At 40.4% G+C, this 26733-nt stretch overlaps 1 protein-coding gene across 1 annotated transcript in view; it reads right to left on the bottom strand.

The window, feature by feature from the left end:
• Positions 1-1274: 1274 nt before the first annotated feature.
• Positions 1275-26733, bottom strand: part of SLC30A8 (solute carrier family 30 member 8) — a 36277-nt gene continuing 10818 nt past the window's right edge. Inside the window, exons 3-8 of the mRNA XM_061122842.1 lie at positions 17704-17850; positions 14372-14525; positions 10133-10283; positions 7680-7785; positions 2706-2840; positions 1275-1420 (exon numbers count right to left, since the gene is read on the bottom strand). Coding sequence (XP_060978825.1) covers positions 1275-1420; positions 2706-2840; positions 7680-7785; positions 10133-10283; positions 14372-14525; positions 17704-17850 — 839 coding nt within the window. The remainder of the gene's footprint in view (positions 1421-2705; positions 2841-7679; positions 7786-10132; positions 10284-14371; positions 14526-17703; positions 17851-26733) is intronic.

Here is a 26733-nt window from a genome sequence, read left to right on the forward strand (position 1 = left end):
CAGCTACTTTCTTACTTGGACTTGCTTGTTTCTCCTGCCTTTTTTTTTTTTTTTTTTTTTTTTTAGCCATGCCATGTCGCATGTGGGGTCTTAGTTCCCTGGCCAGGGATCAAACCCTTGCCCCCTACATTGGGAGCACGAAGTCTTAACCACTGGACCACCAGGAAAGTCCCTCTCCAGCTTCTGGTCCTTCATATCCTTTAACTCACTCTTTACTTAGTACATTCTAGCCACAAGGACCTTCCCCAGTTCCTCAAATGCACCCACTTCTTTCTTCACGGTGTCCCCTCATTCTCTTGCTTCCTCTGGAATGTGCTTCCTGGTCAGTGCATTTGGCTATCACCTACCTCTTCATTCTAGTCTCAACTTAGGTGCCATCTCTTCAGAGACGCCTTCCATTGACCTCCCCAACCTCAATCAGCCTCTCTTCTTTCTTATCACTTGCTGCTATTTGTAGAATATTCTTGGTGGTGTTTATTAGTATAATGCCTGTCTCTTCCCAAAGTGGGAAGAGTTCTGTGAGGGCAGAGAGCATGTCAGCTTGGTTTACCGGTGCTCTGCTCATAGCCTGTGTTGAAAAAGATTTTTAAATGAAATAATAAATGACTTTGGTTGATTCACTTAACCTTTATGGCTTTATCTATATACAATGATGGTATTAATTTCCACTTTTTAAAAGTCATTAGAATGAAATAAGGGGACATATCTAAAGAGCCATGCATACATACTCATGTGCTAAGTCATGTTCGGCTCTTGCAATCCCATGAACTGTAGCCCACCAGGCTCTTCTCTCCATGGGATTCTTTAGGCAAGAATACTGGACCTCCAGATCCGCTTTTACCCCTGACTCAGCTCTCCTTACTTCCGCTTTTAATGTTTTGGAAAAATTTTTGTGACTGTTTCCTTGCCACTGATTCCTGGTAAGACTCCTTCCTGAGTTCAGTTTTGCCCACTCAGCCTTGGGATGCATTACTGAAGGGAGGTGAACTTTCTACTACCTGTGGTTACAAACAGCTGTTATTTCAGCCCCAGTCAGGACTAATCTATACATACATTTCTAGAATGAACACAGCTACTGATGGGTGGATAATCCAATTGACTGATGAATCTAAGCACGTTTTCATTTATGGTGGACGGAGCTAAATAAACAAGGGTACAGTGTGCATCGATCGTACTGTATCACGAGTTTCTCAGACTTCTTCTGTTGGTTTCTTAGAAACTGTGGAGCAGCACGCCGTGGCCTGTCAAACGTGGGGAGCTGGCAGAGCAACTGGCTAGTCCTGAGGGTCTTCGCATAAAAGGCAGTCGGGATCCTGGTCGGCTGGCAGCTCCATCTGAATGGTGAGTGAGTGCACGGGAAAGCGGCTGCTGAGGACTCGCGCAATTTCTCTCCGAACCACCTGGCTGTCCCGGCGGGCTGCTGTTGATAAAGAACCGAGAGAGATTGGCACTGATTGCACACACAGGGGCGGCGGCTCATCTCCGGCTTCAAGTACTTTGTCTCTGCAGCTGGGGTAGGGCACAGGCCGCGCGCTAGGAAGGAGCCGTGATGGCTCTGACAGTCCGCTACGCGGACACAGACACGGCTGCAGCGCCCTGTCGCTAAGGGGACTTCCTGCCCACAGTCCTCTCTGGGGTCTGGCGTCCCTAGGGGCTGAGTGTGACAGAGGAGATAAGCCAGGAAAAAGCCAAGTCAGAGCTACTGTTTCTTATACAGCCCTGCTCACTGGCTCCCTGAGTTCTCTGAGTTTTCACCCTTATATCTAATCACAATTTATCTCAAGGATAGTGACAAGAACCAGGAAGCATTTAGAGCAGCAACCCTCTCTGCCGTCTTTTTCTCTTTTCCCAAAAGGTATCAGGAGGCTGTGAAGTTCCCTCCATGGTAACCTGAGTGTTTACTAGATCCTTCCATTTGCAGTGAAATATTGGTGTAGTGGAGGCTGTAAATTCCCTGCAGCCAGATCCAAGCCTCTCAGCTGAGATGAGGATGTCTGAGAAAGCACAGTCCTCCAATGACTCTTCCTATATCCTGCCTCTAAGTAACTTCATGAGTTATTTCACAGCAGCCTAATATATCATCCTTGGTCTGAGCTGTCTCCCAAGCCATTGCCCATTTTCTCAGCCCTAGGATGTATCCTGAGCAAAATCACCTTCTACTTGACAAAGTAGTTTTTTAGGGTAAACCTCACATCCTAAGAGTTATCTCACATGGTTACAGAATTGCTAACCATCCAGTAAAGGAATCACCATTAATTCTGACTAGTATATCTTTTACCTTTTTGGAATCTTAAGGATGGGACCTGTGTCTCCTTCACCTTTCTCTCTTTGATGCTAGGGTAAAACATCTCACACACCAAAGATAATCAGTGAAGGTTTCTTGTTAAATTCATTCCACTCCTTTAACCAATAGGACATCGAGTCAAACAAAGTTTAAGGCCTTGAAGCTTGGGTGGCATTTTATCCTTTTGTTCTACTCTCTAAACCTCTACCATCGACCTGCAGGGTGGTCATAAGTAGCACTGTTGCCATGACGACATTGGCACGGGGAAGGGGGTTTCAACTGCCCTGGGTCACACGAAACACATTGCAATTGTTTGGGCATGCAACAGGCACCCAGGGCTGCTCTACCAACAGGAGGGAAATTACTGATGTTATAGGATAAGACTGAATTCTTGTCCAGGATGTTTACCAAACTCACTGACCTGCAGCAACGTGAACAGAGAGAATCACTTGGTTCATTGTTAGTGACCAGATGTGCAAACTGTGCACAGACACCACCCCATCCACTGCTAAGATGAGCTCTTTCACACCATTGTAGCTCAGGTGCTTTGGCACACCTGCCAAGAGGAGAGAACAGGAGGCTGGGGTTAGTAGGTTATCTCATGAAATATGGCTCAGTGCAAAGATTAATTGGGGCTGCAAAGTCCTTACTCAAATGCTACCTTGCCCTCTCCACCTATGGTTTCTCCTTTCAAATGTTTACAAAAAGCAGATTCACCTGTTTCAAAGGTTTTGCCATCAGCCACAGGTTCACAAAGAGCATTTGCAGATTTTGCTCTGTGACCATCAAAACAGTCATCATCCTTCATTTCTTAGAATGTATTATTCCCCCAATTACATTTGCAATTATCTGGAAAACAAAGTGGAATCTCATGGGATTTGGTATTGAATAATCTTGGGTTGGCATTCTGACTACAACTATTATAAATTTTACCCAGCACTTGGAACTTCTCTAATCCTCGGAATATTTGTAGTAAAATAGGTATGATAAAAGCAATATGTAGTTAATAGAGTCCTTTGGGGACTCTGAAATCATCTCAGAAAACATCTGTCCTTTGTAAACTCTAATGCTATACAAGTGTTAGTTATCCAACCAGTCCCTTAGTGAACTATGATAATAGGAGATTCTAATGTTATAATACCATCTCATTATTCTGTCTGTAGAATTTCTATTATTTTAAGTTCATTAGTAAGGGTTTACTATTCAAGCTGCAGAATGTAGTAGTTTGATTGTCATCATTGTTTCTAGAGGAATACTGTGGGACATGCAGGAAGGTGGGGAGTTTGGCAGCCAGTCAGCTATGTTTTGGGGCTAAAGAACTGGAGTGTCTCTACCTGGAGATGGGAAGGTGAAGGGAAGTAGAACCATTGTTTTCAAACATTGTGAGGATTGTCACATAGAAGATGATAGGATTCGAAAACATAAGGGCACTTGGTTTGGCTGGCTAAATACCAAGTCAGTGATTGGTTAAAATCATAAAAGGTATCAGGTTGATATAAGAATTTTTTTAAAATCAACTCAACCAGCACCACTGTGGTAAAGCCATTTGATGCAATAGGTAAATCTCTCTCAACTAAAGATGATCCAAAGAGGATTCTGTGGAAAAGATTTCTAAGGATGAACACTTTTTGGCTTCCACTTCAATTATATACATACAACAGAAACACCTGGTATGTTGGTTATAAATAAATATGCCTTGGCTCCATTAAAATTCTCCCGAAGAAAACATCTATGGATGAGGCTCTGAAATCTATATGCTTTCAGAGTGGCTCTTGACCTTGGATGCACATTAGTGTCACCAGATATTTAAGAAATCCCAATGACCAGGTTATACCCAAGACCAGTTAAATCAGATTTTCTGGGGATAAGACCAGCATCAGTATTTTCTTAACTCATTTGTTGATTCTAACAGAGTCAAAGTAGAGAACCATTGCACTAGTATTTAAAGCTGCTGGGCAGCCCTACTTTGAAGTGGTTCTCAAGCTTGCCTACATGTTAAAAAAAAAATAAATCAGAGCCAGTTTCTATTAAATCAAGATCTCTGCATCTAGGACCTCGGCATAAGTATTTTCCAAAAGCTTCTCAGGTGATTGTAATAAGCTGCCAGTTTAGAACCACTTTCTTAAAGGGAATGGGGAATCCTTAGCCCTGCTTTTTCAGGATTTAAGAACGTCGCTCATAGGGATTCCCTCCTTGGAGCTAACCTAAAATACAGTACAGTTTGAGTTTATGAAACATTTTATATTGTTCCATAGAACAAAGAGCTGGTCAACATGATGTTTTACTCTATGAGCTCCTCAAAGCTCAGGGTACTAGAAACAAATTAAAGAAGTTCTTGTCTCAGATTAGCCATAGAATGTGCGTATAGTCATGGGTGAAAATGTTATACAATAATAAAATAATTAATAATATTAGCACCTTTATTAAGAACCTACTATAGGTTAAGGTTTGTGCTAAGCACTTTATAGTAATGATCTTATTTAATAGTTATAAAACTTTAAGATCTAATCAGTGTTAGAACTGTTTGATTGGAGAAGAAATTGGGAGTCAGAAAGATTAAGAATTTGTAAGGCCACATGGGTAAGTGGGATGCCAGACTCTAAGATCCCTCTTCTGGGTGTGAAGTGTTATGTAAACATTAGACCCCAGGTACGGTAACCCAGAGATGACAATTATGCCTAATGTATCATCCCTGGAGAGTTTCCTTTGACCTTTTGCTGTCATTCATCTGGGACTCTTGAGATGAAGTCAAGATCCTACTATCTCTTTTTCTCTTGCCTCCTTTTATCACTTTACTTTTATGGAGAATGCACGTCTATGGCTATTTATTTTCCTCTATGAAATAATATTGACAAGCAAGAGGATATGTTCCTGTTAACCTCAGTATTCATCACATCCTAGAAATCTTTTTCTTTCTGATGGAGAGCCTGCAAAAATATTAATGCATCCAGAAAAAGTTCAAAAAAATAATTACCCAGGCTAATACACATATGAAAAATTACTCAATAGGTTTCATAATTAAAGATTCACATAAGATATAATATATTCACCTATCAGATTAGAGGAGAATCAACAGTTTGATAATATCCAGTGATGGTGAAGATGGGAAGAAATGAGCACTCTCATACTCTGTTGGTGGGAAAGAAACTGATATGGTCTCTTTGGTAGAAATGACAGTATCTATCAAATTTTAAAAGGTCTATAACTTCTGAAACATCAATACACATCTAGGAATTATTCCGCAGATTCAAGTGCCAAGAATATAATTGAAGCATTATTTGTAATGTCCATCAATAAGCAAGTGGATGCTAACAATAGAATACTTTTTACCCATGAAAAAGAAAGAGGTTATCTATGTATTTACCAATATGGAAAGATTTCTAGTTGAAAAAAACAAGGTGCAGAACAAAATACGTGTATAATCTTGTTTGTATGAAAAAAGACATATATACACACACTGTATACACACACACACACACATACTCATGTATATATACACACATATGTATGCACATATTTAGGGTTTCCCTGGTGGCTTGGTGGTAAAGAATCTGCCTGTCAAGCAGGAGACATAGGTTCAGTCCCTAGGTCGGAATGATCCCCTGGAGACAGAAATGGTAACCCACTCCAGTACTCTTGCTCAGGATGGGGTTGCAAAAGAGTCAGACACAACTTAGCGACTAAGTAACAACAGCATACACACGTGTGTGTGTGTGTGTGTGTGTGTGTTATGTTTATACATATATGTGTAAATACATTGTTTTTGGAAAGATATATGTCACCTTTTACCTTATTAGTAGATGTTAGGCTTGAAGATTGAGAATTTAAAGGTGAAAAAATGGGGAGAAGTCTTATCATTTTATGCCTTTCCATTTACACGTATATGTGTATGTATGCCTTTCTACACATATACATGGGTTTCCCTGGTAGCTCAGCTGGTAAAGAATCCACCTGCAATGCAGGAGACCCTGGTTCAACTCCTGGGTTGGAAAGATTCCCTAGAGCAGGGCATAGAAACCCTCTCCAGTATTCTTGCCTGGAGAATTCCATGGACAGATGAGCCTGGCAGGCTACATTCCATGGGGTTGCAAAGAGTCAGATGGCTGAGCGACTAAGCACACAGCACACACACACACATATATATTTAAATTTTATCAAGTACAAATATTATTTTATGCTAACCTAATTTAAAAATAAGTATATTTCATATGGGAGTTACCTGCCTATCTGATAGGAGTTTCAATAATTAGCTACACTTTTCCTTACATAAAAAAAGATAATCACGAGAGAAGAGCTGTACTGAGAGAGAACACTGAATATAGTCATCGTAAATTGTATATGCATTTGTCTCTTTTCGATAGCTTCTGTAAAAGCAGCAACAGCTGCAGCCCGGCTCTCAGCCCCCAGGACAGGAGGTAGAATCATCTGGGACCTAAACAAATACCCAGTCCCCTGCCAGGTGAGGGCGTTCACTTGCCACACAAGGACTTTCGACTCCATTTCCTGTTTCACTGTGGTCGGCACAGCCACCTACCAATGGTTACAGTGCCGGCTGAGAACAAAACCCTTCCTGTGTCCTCTGCAGTGAAGGCTGAGCTAGGGGAGGATGAACTGTTGCGGAGGCAGCTGCCCTCTGAGACTGTGCCCACCTTTGATCACAGTGAGCTGGACAGAAGAGAGCAGCTCAGCCAACATCTGGGTGGTTTTGATCATCTGAATGTTTGGTAGGATGCAAACCTCTAGCTGTGATTGGATTTTCCAAGGACTGCTCCCCGTGCCCTCATGGAGGAACCTCTGAAGTGGTATGAAAACACTAGTCCAGTGTTTCTCAAAGTATGGTCCCCAGGGCAGTAGCATCAACATCTTGTTAAAATTCAGATTTCTCAGGCCCCATCCCATCCAGGTCTACTGTCTCAGGAACTGTCCGGTGGGCCTCACAGTCTGTTTTAACAGACCCTCCAAGTGATTCTGACGCCACTAATGTCTGAGAACTGCTGGCCTAACAAACATTTTACCTTTTCAGTATCATAGTACTTACAATGCTGCCCAAGAGACAGAGTTACACAATCTTTCTTAGGTAATTTCCATGTATTTAGGAATAAACGTATAATTTTGCTGTTTCTCCCTCACTGTTTATCTCTAGTATTTGTCCATATTGCTTTTATACTATGCCATATGATACAATAGTTGCTGGGGAAGAAATAGAAGCCAATTCTTTTTTATTTATTCCCGTATGAATAAAACTCATAGTACTTGTATTCATAAAAGTTCCTTATAAGTTTACATTTTCCTTATAATGCAGGCTCACAGTGAGCATGCCTTGAGATCATTTCCTTTTGTGGTTATAGGGAAAAGAAAATACACATGCTGGAAATAATATGAAAATCACTCCTACCTTCCATGAGTAAGATGGAGAAGTCCTTTAAGATCGTGACGGTGCTGGCCAAAACCAGGCCAGAAAAGACAAATGTGCAGATCGGGTCTGCCATCTTATACTCTGGCTAGAAAAAAAAAAAAGGAATTTCAGTTCATTGAATCCAGGCCTCCCATGCAGAAAGTCTGATTGATAAAATAAGTAAACCCCCATGCTTCCTTCCTTTCCTGTCACCCATTCACCCTCCTCACACTTCCCATCCAAATCAGAGACAAGACTTCCTAAAGACGTAATCCTTCACCTAAGGTTTCAACTCTCAGTGACTGAAGAAGGGAGACCACAGGACATGCTCTCCTCACAATTTAAGAAGTAAGGAGGGGGACTTTCCCAGTGGTCCAGTGGTAAAGAATCTACCTTCCAGTGTTGGGGACAAAGGTTTGATCCTTCGTCAGGCAACTAAGATCCCACATGCCTTGGAGCAGCTAAGCCCACACAGCACAACTACAGAAAGCCTGCTCACTGCAGTGAAAAGCCAGTGCTGCCAATTTTTTTAATTAATTTATTTATTTTCATTGGAGGCTAATTACTTTACAATATTGTGGTGGTTTTTGGCATACGTCAACATGAATCAGCCTCAGGTATACATGGTCCCCCCATCCTGAACCTTCCTCCCACCTCCCTCCCCACCGCATCCCTCTGGGTTGTCCCAGTGCACTGACTTTGAATGCCCTGCTTCATGCATCAAACTTGCACTCTATTTTACATATGGTTATATACATGTTTCAATGCTTTTCTTTCAGATGAGAAAAAGCCAGTGCTGCCTTTTTTTTTTTAATGAGGATAAAAAAGAAGTAAGAAGAGAGACATCCTTGAGTACTCCTTCAAAAGGCTTTATTTAATGTCTCTTAAATTAATAGAAGTAGAGAGGATGGATGAAAATATGCACACATGGGCAAAGCATTCAATGACTTTTCAGCCTTAATTATGATAAGAAAGGGAATCATCTGCTCAGAGGTTGCATGTGACCAAGGTACAGCCAGAGCTTGGTCTTGGCAGATGGGGTCAGTATATATCTTTCTCTCTTAAGTATGTTACAGACTCAAGGTAGGTGTCTTTGATACAGTCCAAAAAGTATACACTGAGGCCTCATTCTCATGCTCTCTCACCACTGGTGCCCTTGGCCTCAGGGTGAAACATCTGCTATTCTGCCCTTGATGAAGTTCTATGCCACAGAAAACTCTGTGCCTCATTACTTCTAAGAAACTCAGCCAGAGTGACCTTCATAAGAGTACTTTCAAACTCTACTCACCTGTACAACTTGAACAATTTTGCCTTAAACTTAAATCTTTCAGTGAGGATTTACTCCTTTGAATTCTTTTTTATTTACATGTTTTAATTTTTTAGTAAAACAATAGAGTCCCTGCTAAATGGACAGTAATGACACAAATGGACAGAGATGAGTGCCCCTCTCCTCCATTACCCGCCTGCCTGTACTTCTGCCCTCACCCACCTCTTTTAGTTCTTGTTATTACCAAACAGAGAGCTATAGTGAATATTTGTTTAGGGTCAGAGGCTCACCCAGATCTACTCCAGGTTTCCATTAATACAGTTCTTTTGGGAAAGAAGTTCTTTCCCTCCCATGTGGAAGAGTCAGTCAATGGCTCTACCCGCCCCATCCAAGCAAAAGAAACAAGACCCAGTCTACATCAATTGTGTTCCATTTCCCAGAAACATGAATTTTCAGCAGAGTGGCAAGAAGAGGGGAAAAAAATTAGCTAAATCACATTCATTTCAGGCTTCCCAGGTGGCTCAGTAGTAAAGAATTCACCTGCAAATGCAGAAGATGTGGATTTGATCCCTGGGTTGGAAAGATCCACTAGAGGAGGAAATGGCAACCCACTCTAGTATTCTTGCCTGGAAAATCCCATGACTGAGGAGCCTGGTGGGCTACAGTTCATAGAGTTGCAAAGAGTTGGACACCACTGAGCGACCGAGCATGCACGCACACATATACATTCCTTTCATCATGGTGCCTGGGACAGAAGTTGGATAGTTTCTGAAATCTGAATACCAAAAGTTTCCCTTCTTTCTACCTTGCTTTCTTAGAGGAGTACCTCTAATAAATTTCAATCAGTGAATCTATGTTTTGCTTAAGTGAGCTAGAGATGTTTTCTGTTGCTTATAACCCCAAAACCCTAAGTTTTTCATGGTTCTGTTGCTGTCCACCTTAACCCCAGGACAAAAGAACTGCTTTCTTAAAAGACTGGCAGCCCTATAGTTAAAGACATAACCCTTATGAATTTGGAAAATCTAAGGTTTCAAGCTTTGAATGTTTGTTTGTTTACACCTTGAAAAGTAATTTGTGTAGGCAAATCGGCTGTCCACCCCCATGTAAGGTAATAATGGAGGGCCAGATCATGTACCACCTAATCTATAAAGTCACTGGAACAGTGAGTAGACTCCAACATACTCACCTTAAAGTAGATAATCAGTGCACTGGTTAACACACTGATGCTCTGAAATAGATCTCCAAGGGCATGTACAAAAGCAGCTCTGACACTGGCATTGGCTTGCACTTCTTTGTGATTGTGGGCAGGGCGTTTCTGGTATAAAATCACACTTAGTCTGAAAGAAAAAACAATGTCCTTGGCACACATGAGATTAACCCTTAAAAATCTTTGCAGTATCATGAGGGAGTTGACGGCAGCCTGTGTTATCCAAAGTGGCAATGGATTGAAACATTACTGCTTTATAATGGACTATTTTGGAGTAATTTTGAACAAAGGGGTATCACAGAATTTTCAAATTTTCACACAAGGACAGACATTGAAGATTCACATCAGTTTTCTCTTTCTATTTAATGCTATGCTGTGCTTAGTTGCTCATGTCCGACTCTTTGTGACCCCAGGGACTGTAGCCCGCCAGGCTCCTCTGTCCATGGGGATTCTCAAGAATACTGGAGTGGGTTGCCATGCACTTCTGGGGATCTTCCCAACCCAAGGGTTGAACCCAGGTCTCCCACATTGCAGGCAGATTCTTTACCATCTGAGCCACCAGGGAAGCCCAGGAATACTGGAGTGGGTAGCCTATCCCTTCCTCCAGGGGATCTTCCTGACCCAGGAATCAAACCAGGGTCTACTGCATTGCAGGCAGATTCTTAACCAGCCGAGCTACCAGGGAAGCCCAGTTAATGCTGTGCTTCATTTTAAAACTAGAGAGTAACATCTGTTAGGTAAATGCCAAGTATTTGACAATGAGGAGGGGAAATATCATTTATCAAGTGTCTACCGAGCTAGACTTAAAGCTGAGCTTTGGTGGGAGCTTAATTAAATGTGCTGGTTTCAAATGCAAAAAGCAGCAGAAAGCAATACAACAAAATAAGCAGTGAATTTCATCAAGGTTGAATTTTTTTAAACTTTTATTTTACTCGATTTTATTCATTTCCACTAGAACTTGAAATGTGAATGATTCCCTAATGGCCAATGATGAAAGTAATGTGCTTGTGTAAATATGTAGCTGTTTATCAAAACTGCAATATATTCATGTATATAAATGTTTTATGTGTATATAACATATTGCAAAATTTAACATCTCTAATCCAATTTCAAGAGATTAGTAGTGGGCCCTATAAATTATTTACCCAATTCTGTTTATCTACAACTAGGAGTAATATCTCTTATGTTTTGCCTAGAAACACTTTCTGTGCATTTTAGAACATAAGTGTAAAAAACTAATTTTTCAGTGCCACATACCACAGTCTATTTGCAGGTAAAGTCTATTAAATCTCAGGCCATCATCACAAGCAGAGTGACTTCTATTCATCAAGATTTGATCATTATATAATCCACAAGGTTTTATATTGTTAGTGTTTGAGCAGAAATTCACCTTCTATTAGAAGCTACCATTTAAAGTTCTTCAGACAGCCATGTATGCCTGGCAGTTAATAGACTTTCTAGGCCTGCCATGTATGCTCATCCCATTGTCATTCATTCTTTTACTTTCATTTTATATTTAATTAAAAAAAAAACTTATATAGGGATTTTGTATGCCAGGCACTGTTAAATAACTGGAGCATAACAGTGAAAATAGACATGACCCCTCCCCATTATAACTTTAAGTATGATGGAGATGGCAGAAATTCTAAAAAGACACACATAAATGGAAAATTCTAATTATACTAAGCCTATTAAGAACTGGTGTTACAGATAGTACAACAAGGGAGTCTGATTTAGTTAGACAAAGCAATTGAGTTGGGTTTGAAAGGTTATACTAGAGTTAAATGGGCTAGGAGAGGAGGAAATGTTTCAGGCACAGAAAACTTAGCCTTAAGGCTCTATCAGTAACCTTCATCCTAGAATCCCTTAGCAACTTCTGCTAGAACATTCTGCCCTGATTTTGGGCTCCCAAGGAATAGATTTGTTCCCAAATTATGGTTCAGATATCTCTGTAGTCAGACAATGCAGCATCTAGCACTTGAAATCTGTAATCCCAGTTCTCTAAGTAAACATTTTAGTCACTCAGTATGTTTATCCATAAAAACTGCCTCCTTGTGCAGGGAAGTCAATGCTTTTCAATTCCCTGGTCATTGTAAGTATGAAAATCACCTGCAATATTACGCCCAGAGTTTGAAAACAGTTGCAGTAAAAAGAAAATGTGGATGGTATCTATTTAGAAAGTCAGCCTCAATCATCAAGGTGCCAGATTTATGTGGTAGTTAACTGGGTGCATCTTCATCTTTAGTCAGCATGGACACAGCCTATGTGACAACGACTCTTGGGAAATTATTAATATTTTTATTGTTACTGCTGTCCTGGGGACATATTGTTCTTCTTATGCAAAGATGATGACATTGACCCCCGATCAGCAGGACATGTGGTCTGGCTTATTTGTCTCCTAGGAGTGATAGACTTGTATTGATCTCTCCATACGTTTTCTCCCCCTGACAATGTGAAATGCATTTTCAAGTTAACTGGGTGGAATTAGGGATCTCATCAGTGACAGCAGATCAAATACCACTCTTCTGATTGTTTTATCTTAAAGATTTTGAGCAGTGGGTCCCAAACTAAGAAGTAAGGAATTGAAGTAGGTACAAGGTCAGGATATGAGAGTATCTAGAGGAGCTTATTCAAAGTGTGCATGCTCAGGTTGTCCTCTAATTCCAAGGACTCCTTTGTACCCTCTCTAAAATTTAAAAAAAAAAAACACTGTTTAAAATGCCACTCTACTCTCAGTGTCTTCTTCACTTTTATGTGTGAACCTACCTGATTGCATGTATTATGTCACATTGCAAGATAGGTGATACATAGATGGTATCTGGGTTTCCTATTGCTGCCATAACAAGTTACCACAAAGCCTTTGTGGCTTAGAACAACATAAATGTATTATGTTATAGTTCTGGAGGTCAGAAAGTGGGCAGGACCACATTCCTTCAGGAGGTTCCAGGGGGAAATTCATTTTCTTACCTTTTCCAGCTTCTAGAGGTCACTTCTGTTCATTGACTCCAGGCCCTTTCCTCCATCTTCAAAGCCAGCAATGCATCATCTTCTCTCCCCTCTGACCTTATGCTTCCCTCTTATAAGGATGTTCATGGTTATGTTGGGTCTATCTGGATAATCCAGGATAATCTGCCCTTCTCAAGATCCATCCTTAACTTAACCACATTCGCAAAGTTTTTCTTACCATGTAAATTGACATATTCAGGAGATCCAAGGGTTAGAATGTGGAAATCCCTGGTGGGCCCTTATTGTGTCTACCATAGATGGTAAGTAGGTAGATAGATAGGTAGATAGATAGATAACAGAGTTTTAAGTAAGGTTACCCAAAATCAGACTATCAAATAAGAAAGAGCAAATCAACCAAAAAGGGTAAAAGTCCTGGCCTCAACTCCCCATTGTCATGAGTAATCAAGCAGTTCATCTAGGAAGACCAGACCAATATGGCAATGATGGATGTCCTATGAGAATGATTTAAGATTGTCTGGATAAGAGAATGGACCAACAGATGGAAACTAAAGAGAGAATTTAGCTAACACAGCTTAAGGAAGAATTTTCATGCAATCATAATGATGCAAAGATAAGATAAGTTGCTCTTGAGAGAAATAAATTCCCTGTTATTCTGTTAAAATATATATGAAACTAATGACCATTTTATGGGGATATTGCAAAAGGGAATTCAAAAGTAGAAAGGGGCTGAAATAAACAAAATTTATGATCCTTTCCAACCCAAGTCTCTGGGAACCCATAATGTGTTCATGTAACAAAAACAGGAGAGGGGTAAGTCACATCCCATGTGGAACTGTCAGTTTGCATGAGAGAGTAGAATGGCTAGAAGCTCAATTCTGGGTTTGGTGGATCTATTTTCAAACCCTCCTCTGCACTACCTCATTGACAATTTATTTACCCTTACTGAGCTTCAATTTTCCTAATCTGTAAAGTATTTGTGTTGTGAACATTGAGCTTGATAATGTAGATCAAAAGATCTTAGCAGTCTCTGGCACACAGGAAGCATTCAAGATGGTAGCTCTTGGAAGTGGATGTTAAAATGCACGTTAACTAGCACAAGCTGCCTGTTCCTTGGTCGTAGAGCCATGTGAACACCCTGCCAGGTCTCTACCATCCACACAAGTGGAGGAATTAGGAACAAGCAGTAACAACAACAAAACCCACAGATCTCTGTCCTGACAAGCTTCACGGGCAGCGTGTGGGGCTACTTACACAATGTTGGCTGCCACTGCACAGCTGGAAACGATGATCATCAGAGTCGCCCGGATCTGGTAATCGGGGTGTAGCAGGCGTTCACATGCCAGGCACACCAGCACACCTGTCACCACCCAGACGCACAGAATGGAGAGCAGGGCACCGAGGATCTCTAGGGGTACAAGCACACAGACACCCATGCACAAAGAATCTGTGAGCCACCTTCATCTCCCCAGGACTCATAAGACATTAATGCCCCACCTCCCCACCAAAGAAAAGAGGCCTCACAGTACTTCACTTAGTCATTTACAAAGCAGAAGTGTGGATGAATTTTAGTACTAAGATGAGACACTTTCTTCTTGCATTCATAAAATATCAGTTCATTATGCTCCATATTACTAAGTAATTTTCAGCAAATTTTTAAAGCATATTAATTGCTGCCTGCCCTTGCTGTTTTCCTGAGGGATTTTAATTTAAACAGGTGCTAAAATGATTGAAAGTTATTAAGAGATGAAATAATGAGACACAAAGGGTAAAATGTGTTTAGAAACTCTTAATTCTGCCATAAAACATTTACAACTTGCCAGCACTGTAAAATAGTAAAAAGGGAAGGTTTCAGAGGCTTAATGAAAATGAGTTTCATTTGCCACCCCAACATACTATAAATACAGAGGCAAACTCCAAGGTATGTCAACACTCTAACTGTATTTTATGGGCAAGAGTAAGGAAGAAAAATATCAGACTAGAGACATTTACATGAATATTTAAAGATAAGACAGTGTTCAAGCTTCCCACTGAGCAAAGCATACTTGCTTACTTAGAAGCTCCTTTACCCTCACCTTGATCTTTCACTCAACCTTTTAGATCAGTTCTAAAACCCTACAAGGCTCTAGAAACACTCTGTGAGTCAGTGGTCAGGCACATCCCATAATTTCGACCTTCCCCCCTTTTAAGTAGAGCAGTGTAACATATCATTTCCCAGACTTCAGTTATTTACATATGCAATTTTTGATTTTTGCTATATCCACATGCCCACTGTCTCATGGACCACTTAACACTCTATTCTTTTATTGAGGTATGGTTTATGGACAAAGTTATATAAATTTCAGGTGTATGAGATAGTGATTCAAAATTTTTTAAAGTTATATTCCATTTATAGTTATTATTATAGTAATATTGAGTAGATACCCTGTGCTGTATAATATATCCTTGTAGCTTATTTACTTTATGTGTAACAGCTTGTACCTCTTAATCTCGTATCCCTATCATGCCCCTCCCCCTTCCCTCTCCCCTACTTTGTTTTATTTTTTAGATTCCACATTTAAGTGGTAAAGTATTTTTCATTCTCTGTCTGATTTGTTTCACTTAGTAGAACATCCTCCCAGTCCATCCATCCACGTTGATGCAAATGGCAAATTTCCATTCTTGTTATGGCTGAGTAGTATTCCACTGTGTGTATGTGTGTGTGTGTGTGTGTGTGTGTATGCCCATCTTATCTTTATCCCCTCATCTGTTGATGGACACTTAGGTTACTTCCATATCATGAAAATTAAAATAATGTTACTATGGACATTGGGTGCATGTATTAACATTGTCTTTACCTAAACTCACTTTTTATACTTAGCTTCTTCCTAAACAAAGTTATCCATGAAGTTATATGTTTGATGTACTAGTTGATTTTCACCTATATGTCTGTGGAGGTGCTGCCTAATATGGTAGCCATCAATCCAATGTGGCTGTTTAAATTTAAAGTAAAATCAAATATCCAGTTTTTCACTAGCACTAGCCACATTTAAATTGCTCCATGGCCACAGTGTACTATCTATTGTACAACATTTCTCTTGAAACAGAGAGTTCTGTTGAGCAGCCCTGGCCTTCTAGAGTGTCCATTCTCACTGACCTCCGTGGCTAGGAGGAGAAAGTTCAAGTAGCAATCTAAATTCTGAGTCCTCCCTGTGTTTACAAAACAGCTTTGACCAATGGTATCAGAAAGGGTAAAATGCATGCAAAAATTTATGAGGATCAATAATGGGTACTCAGTCACAGGTACATGTTTTCCAAATGTAGCCCTATTAGGAACTGAAAACATCTTCAAATCACAATGTCACCAAGTCCTTTTATTGATGTTTATTTCCTCAATTCTCCCTCTCCCTCTCTTTCTCTGAATGTTAAAGGAAAGACAGTGTAAAACACCTCTGATGATAAATTGTTTGGCATGAAATTGTTGTTATTGTTCAGTCAAACCAAATCATGTCCAACTCTTAGCAACCCCATGGATTGCGGCAGGCCAGGCTTCTCTGTTCCTCACCATCTCCTTGAGTTTGCTCAACTTCATGTCCATTGCATCTGTGATGCCACCCACCCATCTCATCTCATGAAATTAGAACTTTCTATCATTGTAAGCGTGAAAAACCATAGTTCACAATCATCAGGCTACAACCTGTGGTCTGTGTCTAGTGGCACCTTTTAGTGAAGGCTGTCTGTGTTAGCATGTTGGCCAAAGGTCTGCCCTCAGATCTCTTTCACATTGATTTTCTCAACTGGTGTGAAAATATTGAGTTACAACTCTTAGTATAAATGATTTTTACATTCAGCCAGAAGCTCCTCTTATTCCTCTGACAGAAGAAATAATACAGAGGAGGAGAAGTAGAGGCAGTGTGTGTTGAAGAGATGGGTGGACTGTACAAATGAGCCACAGTAAAAATTTCCCTGACTGTAAAGCCTCATCATACCTGGTCCCCTTCCTAGACAAGAGCAAGCCATCACCCCATCAAAGACCTAGCTCTAAGAAAAGAGGAAAAGTAAACTTTCCTCCCCTCTCCCTCCTCTTCCTCCTCCTTTTCTTGTGGTTGTGGATGCTTGTTTGAACAAGATATCCAGCTGAGCCATTCACTGAATGGCTAAATGCCGTGTGAACTGGAAAGTCCATATTCTATCCCCAGCCCCTCTAGGAGAAGTTCTTCAGTCTTTCCAAATCTCTGGGCTCTCTGTGCTTTATTTTGCAAAATGTCAGAAGCTTCACCCCGTCCTCTCTCCCAGATGCCAAGTCATTTAATGAGTAACATCATGGCTGTTACCACACACTGAGATCCTTGGGCTGAGGTGGCTGTTAAAATCATGCATGTGTTCCTGTTGTCCTGTCGGAGTCGGGGTAACCGCCGTTGATCTGGCTGCTAGTGGAATTAGCATTGAGAGCACACAGTCCGTTATACACATCTATTTCACTCTCTGCACCGGAGATGTGCCTGTAAGGGATTTTCAAACAAAGCTTGGCTTCATCCCTTCCATTTTGGTCCTTGATTTGACTCTGCAGCATTACTCTGCATCGATGCCCAGTTGATGAACTATACCTGCTCGGTGCCATCCAAAGGTTAGCCTCTTGGAGGGGGGTTTTGATGACAACCACAGGGAGAAGCGACTGAGCAGGAAACTGGTCAGGTCAATTAAGAGATGGGCAGCATCCGTGATGACAGCAAGACTCCCAGCAATGTGCCCACCTAGGGGATACAGAACAGGATATGGGGTTAGGGCCCCATGGTGCCACCAGATCGTATGTGTACTAACCACAGTTTGGTGAAAATGCCTCAGACTCACAGAAATGAAGATGAGAAGGGGTCTTAACTTGGATATAATCTACATCTTTTCCCTGTTTTGACAAGTGAGGAAACTGAGATTGAGAGGGTGAGTAGAATTTGAATATGTAGAAATGAATTGCATAAGAGAGGCCATTCCTGGGAGAGCTAAGATACAGAGATTAGAAAGTGGGGCACATTTGAAGAATATTCCAGCTAGATTTGGGCATAAGGATTCAAAAAGGGAAGTATAAAAGGATGAGACTGGAGAGGTGCAGGCTGCATTGAAAGGGTCTCCAGACTGAGGACCTGGACTTTGTCTATAAACCAGATGACACAGTCTGGCCCACTGATGTGCTGTTGTTTGATGTGTAATTTTACCATAGTCTTCACTACTTCCTTCTGCTCCATTAATTTATCTTAATCACCTGGGCTTAAAATAACTGTAATGAATATTGGAGAGGAATAGGAAGAAAGGACAGGCACCTTCTAATGAGATTCTTTTTTAAAATGTTTATTCTATATTGGAACATAGTTGATTTACAATGTTATGTTAGTTTCGGGTGTACAACAAAATGACTTGGTTGTTCATATACATATACCTATTCTTTTCAGATTCTTTTCCCATATAGGTTATTATAGAATATTGAGTAGAGTTCCCTGTGCCATACAGTAGGTCCTTATTGATCATCTGTCCTGTATATAGTAGTTTATCTTAATCCCAAACTCCTAATTTATCTCCCCCCTACCTTCCCTCGGCTTCCCTGGTAGCTCAGACAGGAAAGCGTCTGCCTGCAACACAAGAGACCCGGGTTCGATCCCTGGGTCAGGAAGATCCCCTGGAAAAGGAAATGGCAACCCACTCCAGTATTCTTGCCTGGAAAATCCCATGGACAGAGGAGTTTGGCAGGCTACAGCCCATGGCATCGCAAGGAGTCAGACATGACTGAGCAACTAATGCACACACCTTCCCCCTTGGTAGCCATAAGTTTATTTTCTGTGTCTGCAAGACTATTTCTGTTTTGTAAATAAATAAGTTTGTTTGTGTCATTTTTTAAGATTCCATGTGTAAATAATATCATATGATATTTTACTTTCTCTGACTTGCTTCACTTGGTATGATCGTCTTGAATGCAGCAACAATCCAGTAAAGCATAGGAAGAGAACCCAGACCATAGGAGACCTGTCATGTTGTCTCTCTATTTGGTTTGTTCCCTGCACTTTCATTTAGTTCTCAGTTGAGGAAAGACCTCCAACCTCTAAAACAGAAGTCAAAGGACAGCCTTGTCTTTTCTCAAACAGGGCTTGTTGTTTGAGTGCAATAACCTTTATTGCTCTTGTTCCATCTTCCCAGCAAAGCGCTTCTGCTGATGAATTAGTCCTCCCAGAAGCTGTTTATCGCCTTGTGTATTGCAAAGTGACGGAGTCTGTCAGTCATCAGCCCCTCCATCATCAGACTCACCTTGTCTCAACTAATGATTTTAAAAAATTACATATAAGGTTCATAATTGCAGTAATCCCCACAGATTGCTGGCTCTAGCTGTAGTTAATAACTGGTTTGTCAAAGTTTAATGGTCTGAAGCAAAATCGTCTTCAAGCTTGTTACTGAGCTGTCAGGGCAAAAATCGGAATGATTCATTAGCCAAAAAGCAACATTTTGCTAACAAATCAGCTGTCCTTCCAATTATCCTCTAATGTTGCTCTGTCTGCCAAACTTGGGCCTGATAATAAAGCTGTGTTAATAATGCATTATTTCTACCCAGAGGAATGACTACATGCAGATAAGCAGCGTGCCACAATCTTAGCAATGAGTGATGGTGATGACTCTGTATACTGGGCTAAAGTCGTAGCTTCAGTCAAGGAAATGACATCTTATAGGAGTTCTTCCACAGACTCAGCTGAGTCAGGAGGCACCTGGGAAAGAAAAAGGACTTACTTTGGAAGAAGCACGTTTGTATGGAGACCCGGGAACTGAGAACCGTTTTATAACCATCTGAGCTTCTTATAAGAACAGTCCAGAAAACCATGGGCCCTCATGCTGAATCTTATGGAGTAAATTGTGTTTAAGAGGTCATCTTGGCTGAGTTTGCATTTGCTTCTGAAAGGTGCGGATATTATTGATGATTAATTGAATCATCCAGCCAGGGTGTATGGAGCCCTTACTATGCACAGTGCAGGGGTAGGGTGTACAAAGACAAAGTGAAACGAAGCCCAGGCCCTCTCTGCAGTGATCTCATTGTTTGATGCTCACTGTCCAGAAGACAGGCAACTTGAGCAAAGGGATCAGAAAGCCACTGTCACTGGGAGCCCTGAAGAACTTTCCACAGAAGGGATGAGTAAGAATTAACTAGAAAGGAAGTGTTTCTCAGGAAGAGATAAGAGCAGGAACAAAAGCAAAGAGCAATGAAAGATCAGGGCACCTTCGTTGAAAAGTAAAAGGGGGTGAACCTTTGCCGACAAAGGTCCGTACGGTCAAAGCTATGGTTTCTCCAGTAGTCACGTACAGATGTGAGAGTTGGACCATGAAGAAGGCTAAGGGCTGAAGAATTGATGCTTTCCGATTGTTGTACTGGAGAAGACTCTTGAGAGGTCCCTTGAGAGACTGCAAGGAGATCAAACCAGTCAATCTTAAAGGAAATCAACTCTGAATATTCATTGGAAGGACTGATGCTGAAGCTGAAGCTCCAGTACTTTGGCCACCTGTTGTGAAGAGCCGACTCATTGGAAAAGACCCTGATGGTGGGAAAGACTGAAGGCAAAGGGAGAAGCAGGTGGTAAAGGATGAGATGGTTGGATGGCATCACTGACTCAATGGACATGAATTTGAGCAAGCTTCAGGAGATAGTGGAGGGCAGAGGAGCCCTCTATGTGGTCGCAAAGAGTCAGACCGGACCTAGCAGCTGAACAACAACAACAAGAGGGGTGGCGTGTTGGAGGAATAATGGGCAATGAGACGGGAAGGGTGGCTTGGGCTCTTTGTAAGGTGTCACACCTCATGCTAAAGGACTTGAATGTTATCCTGTGGGAGAGAGGGATCTTTTTATGATTTGAGGCAAGGTTATGTCATGCTCAGGTCTTTATTTAAGAGGAGATCTTTGCCAGTGATAGGGATGATGACTCGGAGCGAGGAGAAGCTGGAGGTTAAGACACAGCAGGAATAGCCAAAGGCATAGAGTGATGCAGCAACTGTCATATTCCTGGAGTACTTGACACAATGTAGAAAGCAAGGCACTGAGGACAATGTAGGAGAGGTGCTAAGGACTGACTCCTGGAAACAGACTCTTCTGGGGCCTGGCAGGTGGAGATGACCATAGACAAGCAGGGGAGATGTTGGGCCTGGGTCTCACGTTCACCTCAGATCTGGAGAGTTGGTGTCAAGCACTCATGATGTTTTTCGTGAAGAGCAGAGAAATGCTGACAGGACTGAGAGAACTCGGTGTTCATCTGACAATTGTAGTCTTGTGTCCTAGTACTAGACAACTCCCAGTATATGTTGTTAAGTCATATTTTAAAAAGTGTTTGTTTTATGAGTAGCATTATTATGCTGTATATAATGTTATGTCAAAAATTCATGATGTCATTATTTTAAAAGTATTTCAAACACATCACAGTTTGCTTTGGCACATTTTCTTAAATTTTTGGTACCAGGAACCTCAAGAAATATAAGTAACCTAAGCCACGGAGACACTCTGGCTCTAGTACAAAACAAGTACCCTTATTAATCAAGCTTGTGGTTGTCACACCTCCCAGGTTTGGCTTTCTCTTACTAAGAGAGAATTTTTTCTCCCTCTGAGATACTTACCATCTTCCCCAGCCTGCTGCCAGCGCTGTATTCCTGTCCAGCAAGCTAGTGCTTCCTCCATCCTTGCTTAACTCTTAACAGTCCTCCCTCAGGATGCCTTTCCCTGGCCACTCTCGTTTTCGTCCAGAAATGGCCATACTTGAGCTTACTTCTGTGGGTTCTCTGTGTCTGTATGTGTGTCTTCTTAAATACGGATGCATATTTACATATGCGGTGTAACTCTGCTTAATGGCCTTTCTACAATTAGGACCTTTCATGAGCAATCAGAAAGTATTCCAATCCAGTAGGTTCAGAGACCCATTCACAGTGGATACACTGATGCTTGCAGCCTTCTTTAATTCCTTCTTCCTATCTGCTCTGTACCCTGTGGCCAGTTCTTTCTCTAAACATAGCTCAATGACCTGTTCTCTTCTGTTCTAAATGTCAGTTACTCCCCAAGGCCTACAGAGTAAACCCAGATTCCTCAGCCAGGCCACACAGCTTTCTGGAACCCTCAACCACCATTCTAGTTTCATTCTCCACTAACCATGTTGTACCCTGTACCACTGCCTCAGGTTCTCTCAGTTGTTAAGTCGTAAACACCCAACACAAACTTCTTTAAACAGCAAAGTGGTCATTTATTGGCTCAAATAACAGAATAAATCTGGCTGGGATTGGATCAGGTATAGCCTAATTGTAAGGGTCAAAAAATCCTATTGGGGCTCTGCTCTGGCTCCGATTTTTGTTTTTTATTTTTCTGCTGAAGACAAACTTTCTCCTCTTCAGCAAAAAAAAAAAAAAAAAGGAAAAGTAGGTCTCTGAGTTTATATCATTTCAGCATAGTATTTTAAAGGAAAACGAGAGAGCTTTTTTCCAAATCTCCTTGTATAAAGACCCGGAGACCCTGATTTATCCAGCTTGGCATCTTACATCCCACTGTGCCTGTGAACTTGAAGTGCTTGGGCCAGAAGGACCAGAGCTGCCACCAAGACAATAACTATGAGAAAACCTTATTGGACAGGTAATTCCAGGCCACTGCAAACAGTGGCACCCAAATATCGCTACACATCAGAATCACTTGACTTGCTTTGTAAGAATACAGATTTCTTGTCCTGATGCTGACCTACCCACTTAAAATCTTCCCAGGTGAAGCTGATGTTTATGATCTCCTGGGCCACATGCAAGCCCCTGAATGTGAAAGGCCCTTCTCCTCTCCCTCTTCGCCACCTTTCAATTCCTACTCATCCTTCAGGGCTTTGTTCAGACCCCACATCCTGCAGGAGGACCTTCCAGATTCCCGAAAGTCATCTGATAACACTACTTGCTTTCTCTGACTTGGTCAAAAATGGTTTTAGAAAGGAGGTTAGCTGTGGGTTGAGGTCTTGAATGATGGTCAGGGTTTTGACGAGTAGAGAGAATGAGAAGGCTTTTCCATATAAATCAAAAGGCATAAGCAAAGGTTACAGAGACCTTAAAGTACAGTGATTATTTTGCATAGAATGAATAAATAGCTGAAACAGAAGAAACGTCATATAGGGAAGTAGTAAAAGTAAAAGATTGATAGTCAGTTTGGCAGCCAGATGGTGGAATAACTTGAAACCCAAAGTAGAAGTTTTCACTTTGTCCAGGATGCCAGAGTTTTCCAATGTGTTGATCTCTTTTCACCTGGGGCAGCCGAGTAGAGCTTAACACAGGGAAGGCCCCTGAATCAGCCTTTTTCTGCTGCAAGTATGCTTGTCAGTTTATCTCTGTGCTCGGTAAAATTTCCTGTGCTTGCTGTGATGGGGAAAAGGTTGTGAAGGACTGAAATGGCAAAGGTGAGCCACTGGAGAATTTTGAAGACAGAATTAACACAAAGAGAGCAATGTTTTAGGAAAATTAGCTCAGTATCAATACAATTCAAATTCCAAATGATTTTCTGTCAGTATCCATTGAATTCCTTTACTGACAACATCACTTTCTTCTGACTCTGAAGCCAGATTTGAACTCAGAGACTAATTATTAGAAATGAGAAGGAAAGGAGGAGATTGATTTGCTTTCTCCAAGTGAGAAGCGTCTCATTTCCCCTCTAAAAATATGTCATTTTAGAATCAAAGTGACAGGGCATATGGAAAGGTACAAAGAGTAAACTGAGCTTTGTGAGTGAGAGACCATCTCATTCCAGAATATTAATTAGACATCACCTGGGGAGATTATGTGTCAGTTCTCAGCATCCACGTGATTTCAGGGCAAAGCAATAGAAGACAGTTGTGGAGAAAACAAGCCACTTCATGCATCCTGCCGAGGTGTGTTCACATGGGGGTGGTGGGTGCGTGTTCAGTCGCCAAGTCATGTCCAACTCTTTGCAACCCCACGGACTGTGGTACACCAGGCTTCCCCGGTGGCTCAGATGGTATGGGATGGGGTTGTACCAGTACTTTATCTAGAAGGTTATGAATTTCCAGAATATCACTTTTTCATATCATGTTTCAAATGGATTCTGTTTTTTAGATTTTCCATTTTGTTGATCTCTTGTAAAAGCAATTGAAAATTGTGCACAATGTCATGAATTTCCTTAATTAAAAAGAATGCCTCTCTAGTATAGATATCAATGGATTTCCAGAGGGAGATTTCCAGATTGGAGCTGCTAAAAGTAACCTCTTGGCAGCTCTATCAAGTTATTAAGTCATTCATTCAAAAGACTTACCCTGGCTCTAGAAATTATATGGGATTAATTTTTTTTAATTTGACTAGAAAGTTATTTACCAACTCTGGATTCATCTTGAATTTTATTAAGGGCCTAGGCTGTCTTCCCTGATGCTGGGAAAGATTGAGGACAGAAGGAGAAGAGGGTGTCAGAGGATGAGATGACTGGATGGCATCACCAATGCAACGGACATAAACTTGTCAAACTTTGGGAGATAGCGTGCTGTAGTCCATGGGGTCGCAAAGAGTTAGACACAACTGGGTGACTGAACAATAAGCTCTCCTCAAGTTTTCCAGTTTTCAAAAGCTACGAAAGTCTATGTGTATAGGTCAGAAGACTCAATAGCTTGAAGAAGCAAATTAATTCTGATTGCTTGCTATTGTAGTACAAAAAAATAGCAAATTCTCCTTTAGCGTTAGATTATTATTAATTTAGCACCCATTTGGGGTAGTAAAGAGAAAATGAAGCCAAAATATCAGTAGGAGAATGTAACCAGTAATAGTGGTAAGAGTGGTAATGAAAAATGAAAGTGTTAGTTGCTCAGTCATGTCTAACTCCTTGTGACTACCTGGACTGTAGCCTGCTAGGCTCTTCTGTTTATGGAATTCTCCAGGAAAGAATTCTGGAGTGGGTAGCCATTCCCTTCTACAGGGGATCTTCCCAACCCAGGGATAAAACCCAGGTCTCCCACGTTGCAGGCAGATTCTTTACCATCTGAGCCATCAGGGAAGCCCCAAAAGTACTAGTAGCTTATGGCAAAAACTATATAAGTGGTTTATAATGTTATTTTAAATTATTTTGGTAAAAAAATTATAAATAAGATAACATAGCATACCAAAACCTTTGGATTGTTCTTAACTCTACATAGCTTTGTTATTAATAAAAAAGAATACAAATATATTAAATAAGAATATAACTTAAGATATTAAAATATGCAATAAGACTAAAGCTCTGACAAAAGAAACATAGAGAAAGGAAAAATATTTTTAAAGCCAAGGATTGTGAATTAGAAAACAGAAGGAAAATTAAAATAATATATTCAATAAAAATATTTACCAATAAAATAGACATCTACCAAGTTAAAATTAAAGAAAAGAAGTGAAAATATACAGACAGTATTAAAATGAGAAAGGAACTGGATTAAAGAGAGTACCAATGTGAGATACCATGTTCCATTGTATGATAATAAATTTTACAATTTCTGAGATGAATCAATTTAGAGATTTATAAATAACCAAAATTTACTCAAGAAGTAGAAATTTTTAATATGTCCATGAATGAGAAAGAAGCTAAAATATATCAAAAGATTATATTCAAGAATGTCTCTGAAGTCAGAAAATTTATTAGGGAGTTCTTAAAAAAGAAAGAATAATTACAATGCCATATAAACTTTTAGTTTTTTTATATAAAAAGGAAGTTATTAAAACTAAATTTTTCATTTCAATAGGCATAACTCAGATTCAAAAACCTAGAAAAGTAGTTCCAAACAGAAAGCTATAATTAAATTTCAATGACGAGAAAAGGTATAAAAATCCTAACAAAAATATCAGTGACTCAGATTGAGCAATGCATTGAGACGATGGTCCACCAAGGTCAAGTTCAGAGGCACCATATGGGAGCCTAAGAACATGAGCTCTGGAATTCAAACTGCCTGCCACTGATAGATATGTTACTAAAGTCAAAACTTTACTCTTTGTGCTTCAGATTTATGGTCTATAAACTGCAATTTATAATAGGACCTACCTCTCAAGAATGTCATCAGAGTTAAGTAAGGTAATTCATGGAAAGCACTCATCGCAGCTCCCAGCACGTAGTAAGCATAAATAAATATTAGCTGTTGTCATCATAATGTCAGAAATGCATGGTGATCTCTTAATATAATGCACATCGACAATAGGTCAAACGTTTTAAAAAACAGAATGAACTTAAAAGAAAAGGTTTTCATAAAAGACAATACTCATCCTTGACTATTTGTTAACCATTAAAAAACTAGGAGGACAAGAAGAATACTTTGTTAACATAATAAAAGTACTTAGCCCCTCAGGAAATATTTCACTTAACAGTTAAATAGTTGAATATATGACTTGATTTAACATATTATTTAACATGATAAAAATATGAAACATACAGAAGAGATATAACTATTGAAAGCAAGGAGAAATAAAATTTTTTGCACAAAAGAGGGTTATCTCCTGGGATGGGGAGGAGGGATGACAGGAACAAGGAAAATTAACTGAGTTACATTTAGAATGGCAATAGTTCAAATACATTATTGAATTCAAAGTGAATATACAAAATGAAAACTTTCCGAAATACAATAAGTAACAATCTAGAAAGCAGG

This window comes from Dama dama, chromosome 21 (genome assembly GCF_033118175.1).
Source record: "Dama dama isolate Ldn47 chromosome 21, ASM3311817v1, whole genome shotgun sequence".
Lineage (NCBI taxonomy): Eukaryota > Metazoa > Chordata > Mammalia > Artiodactyla > Cervidae > Dama > Dama dama.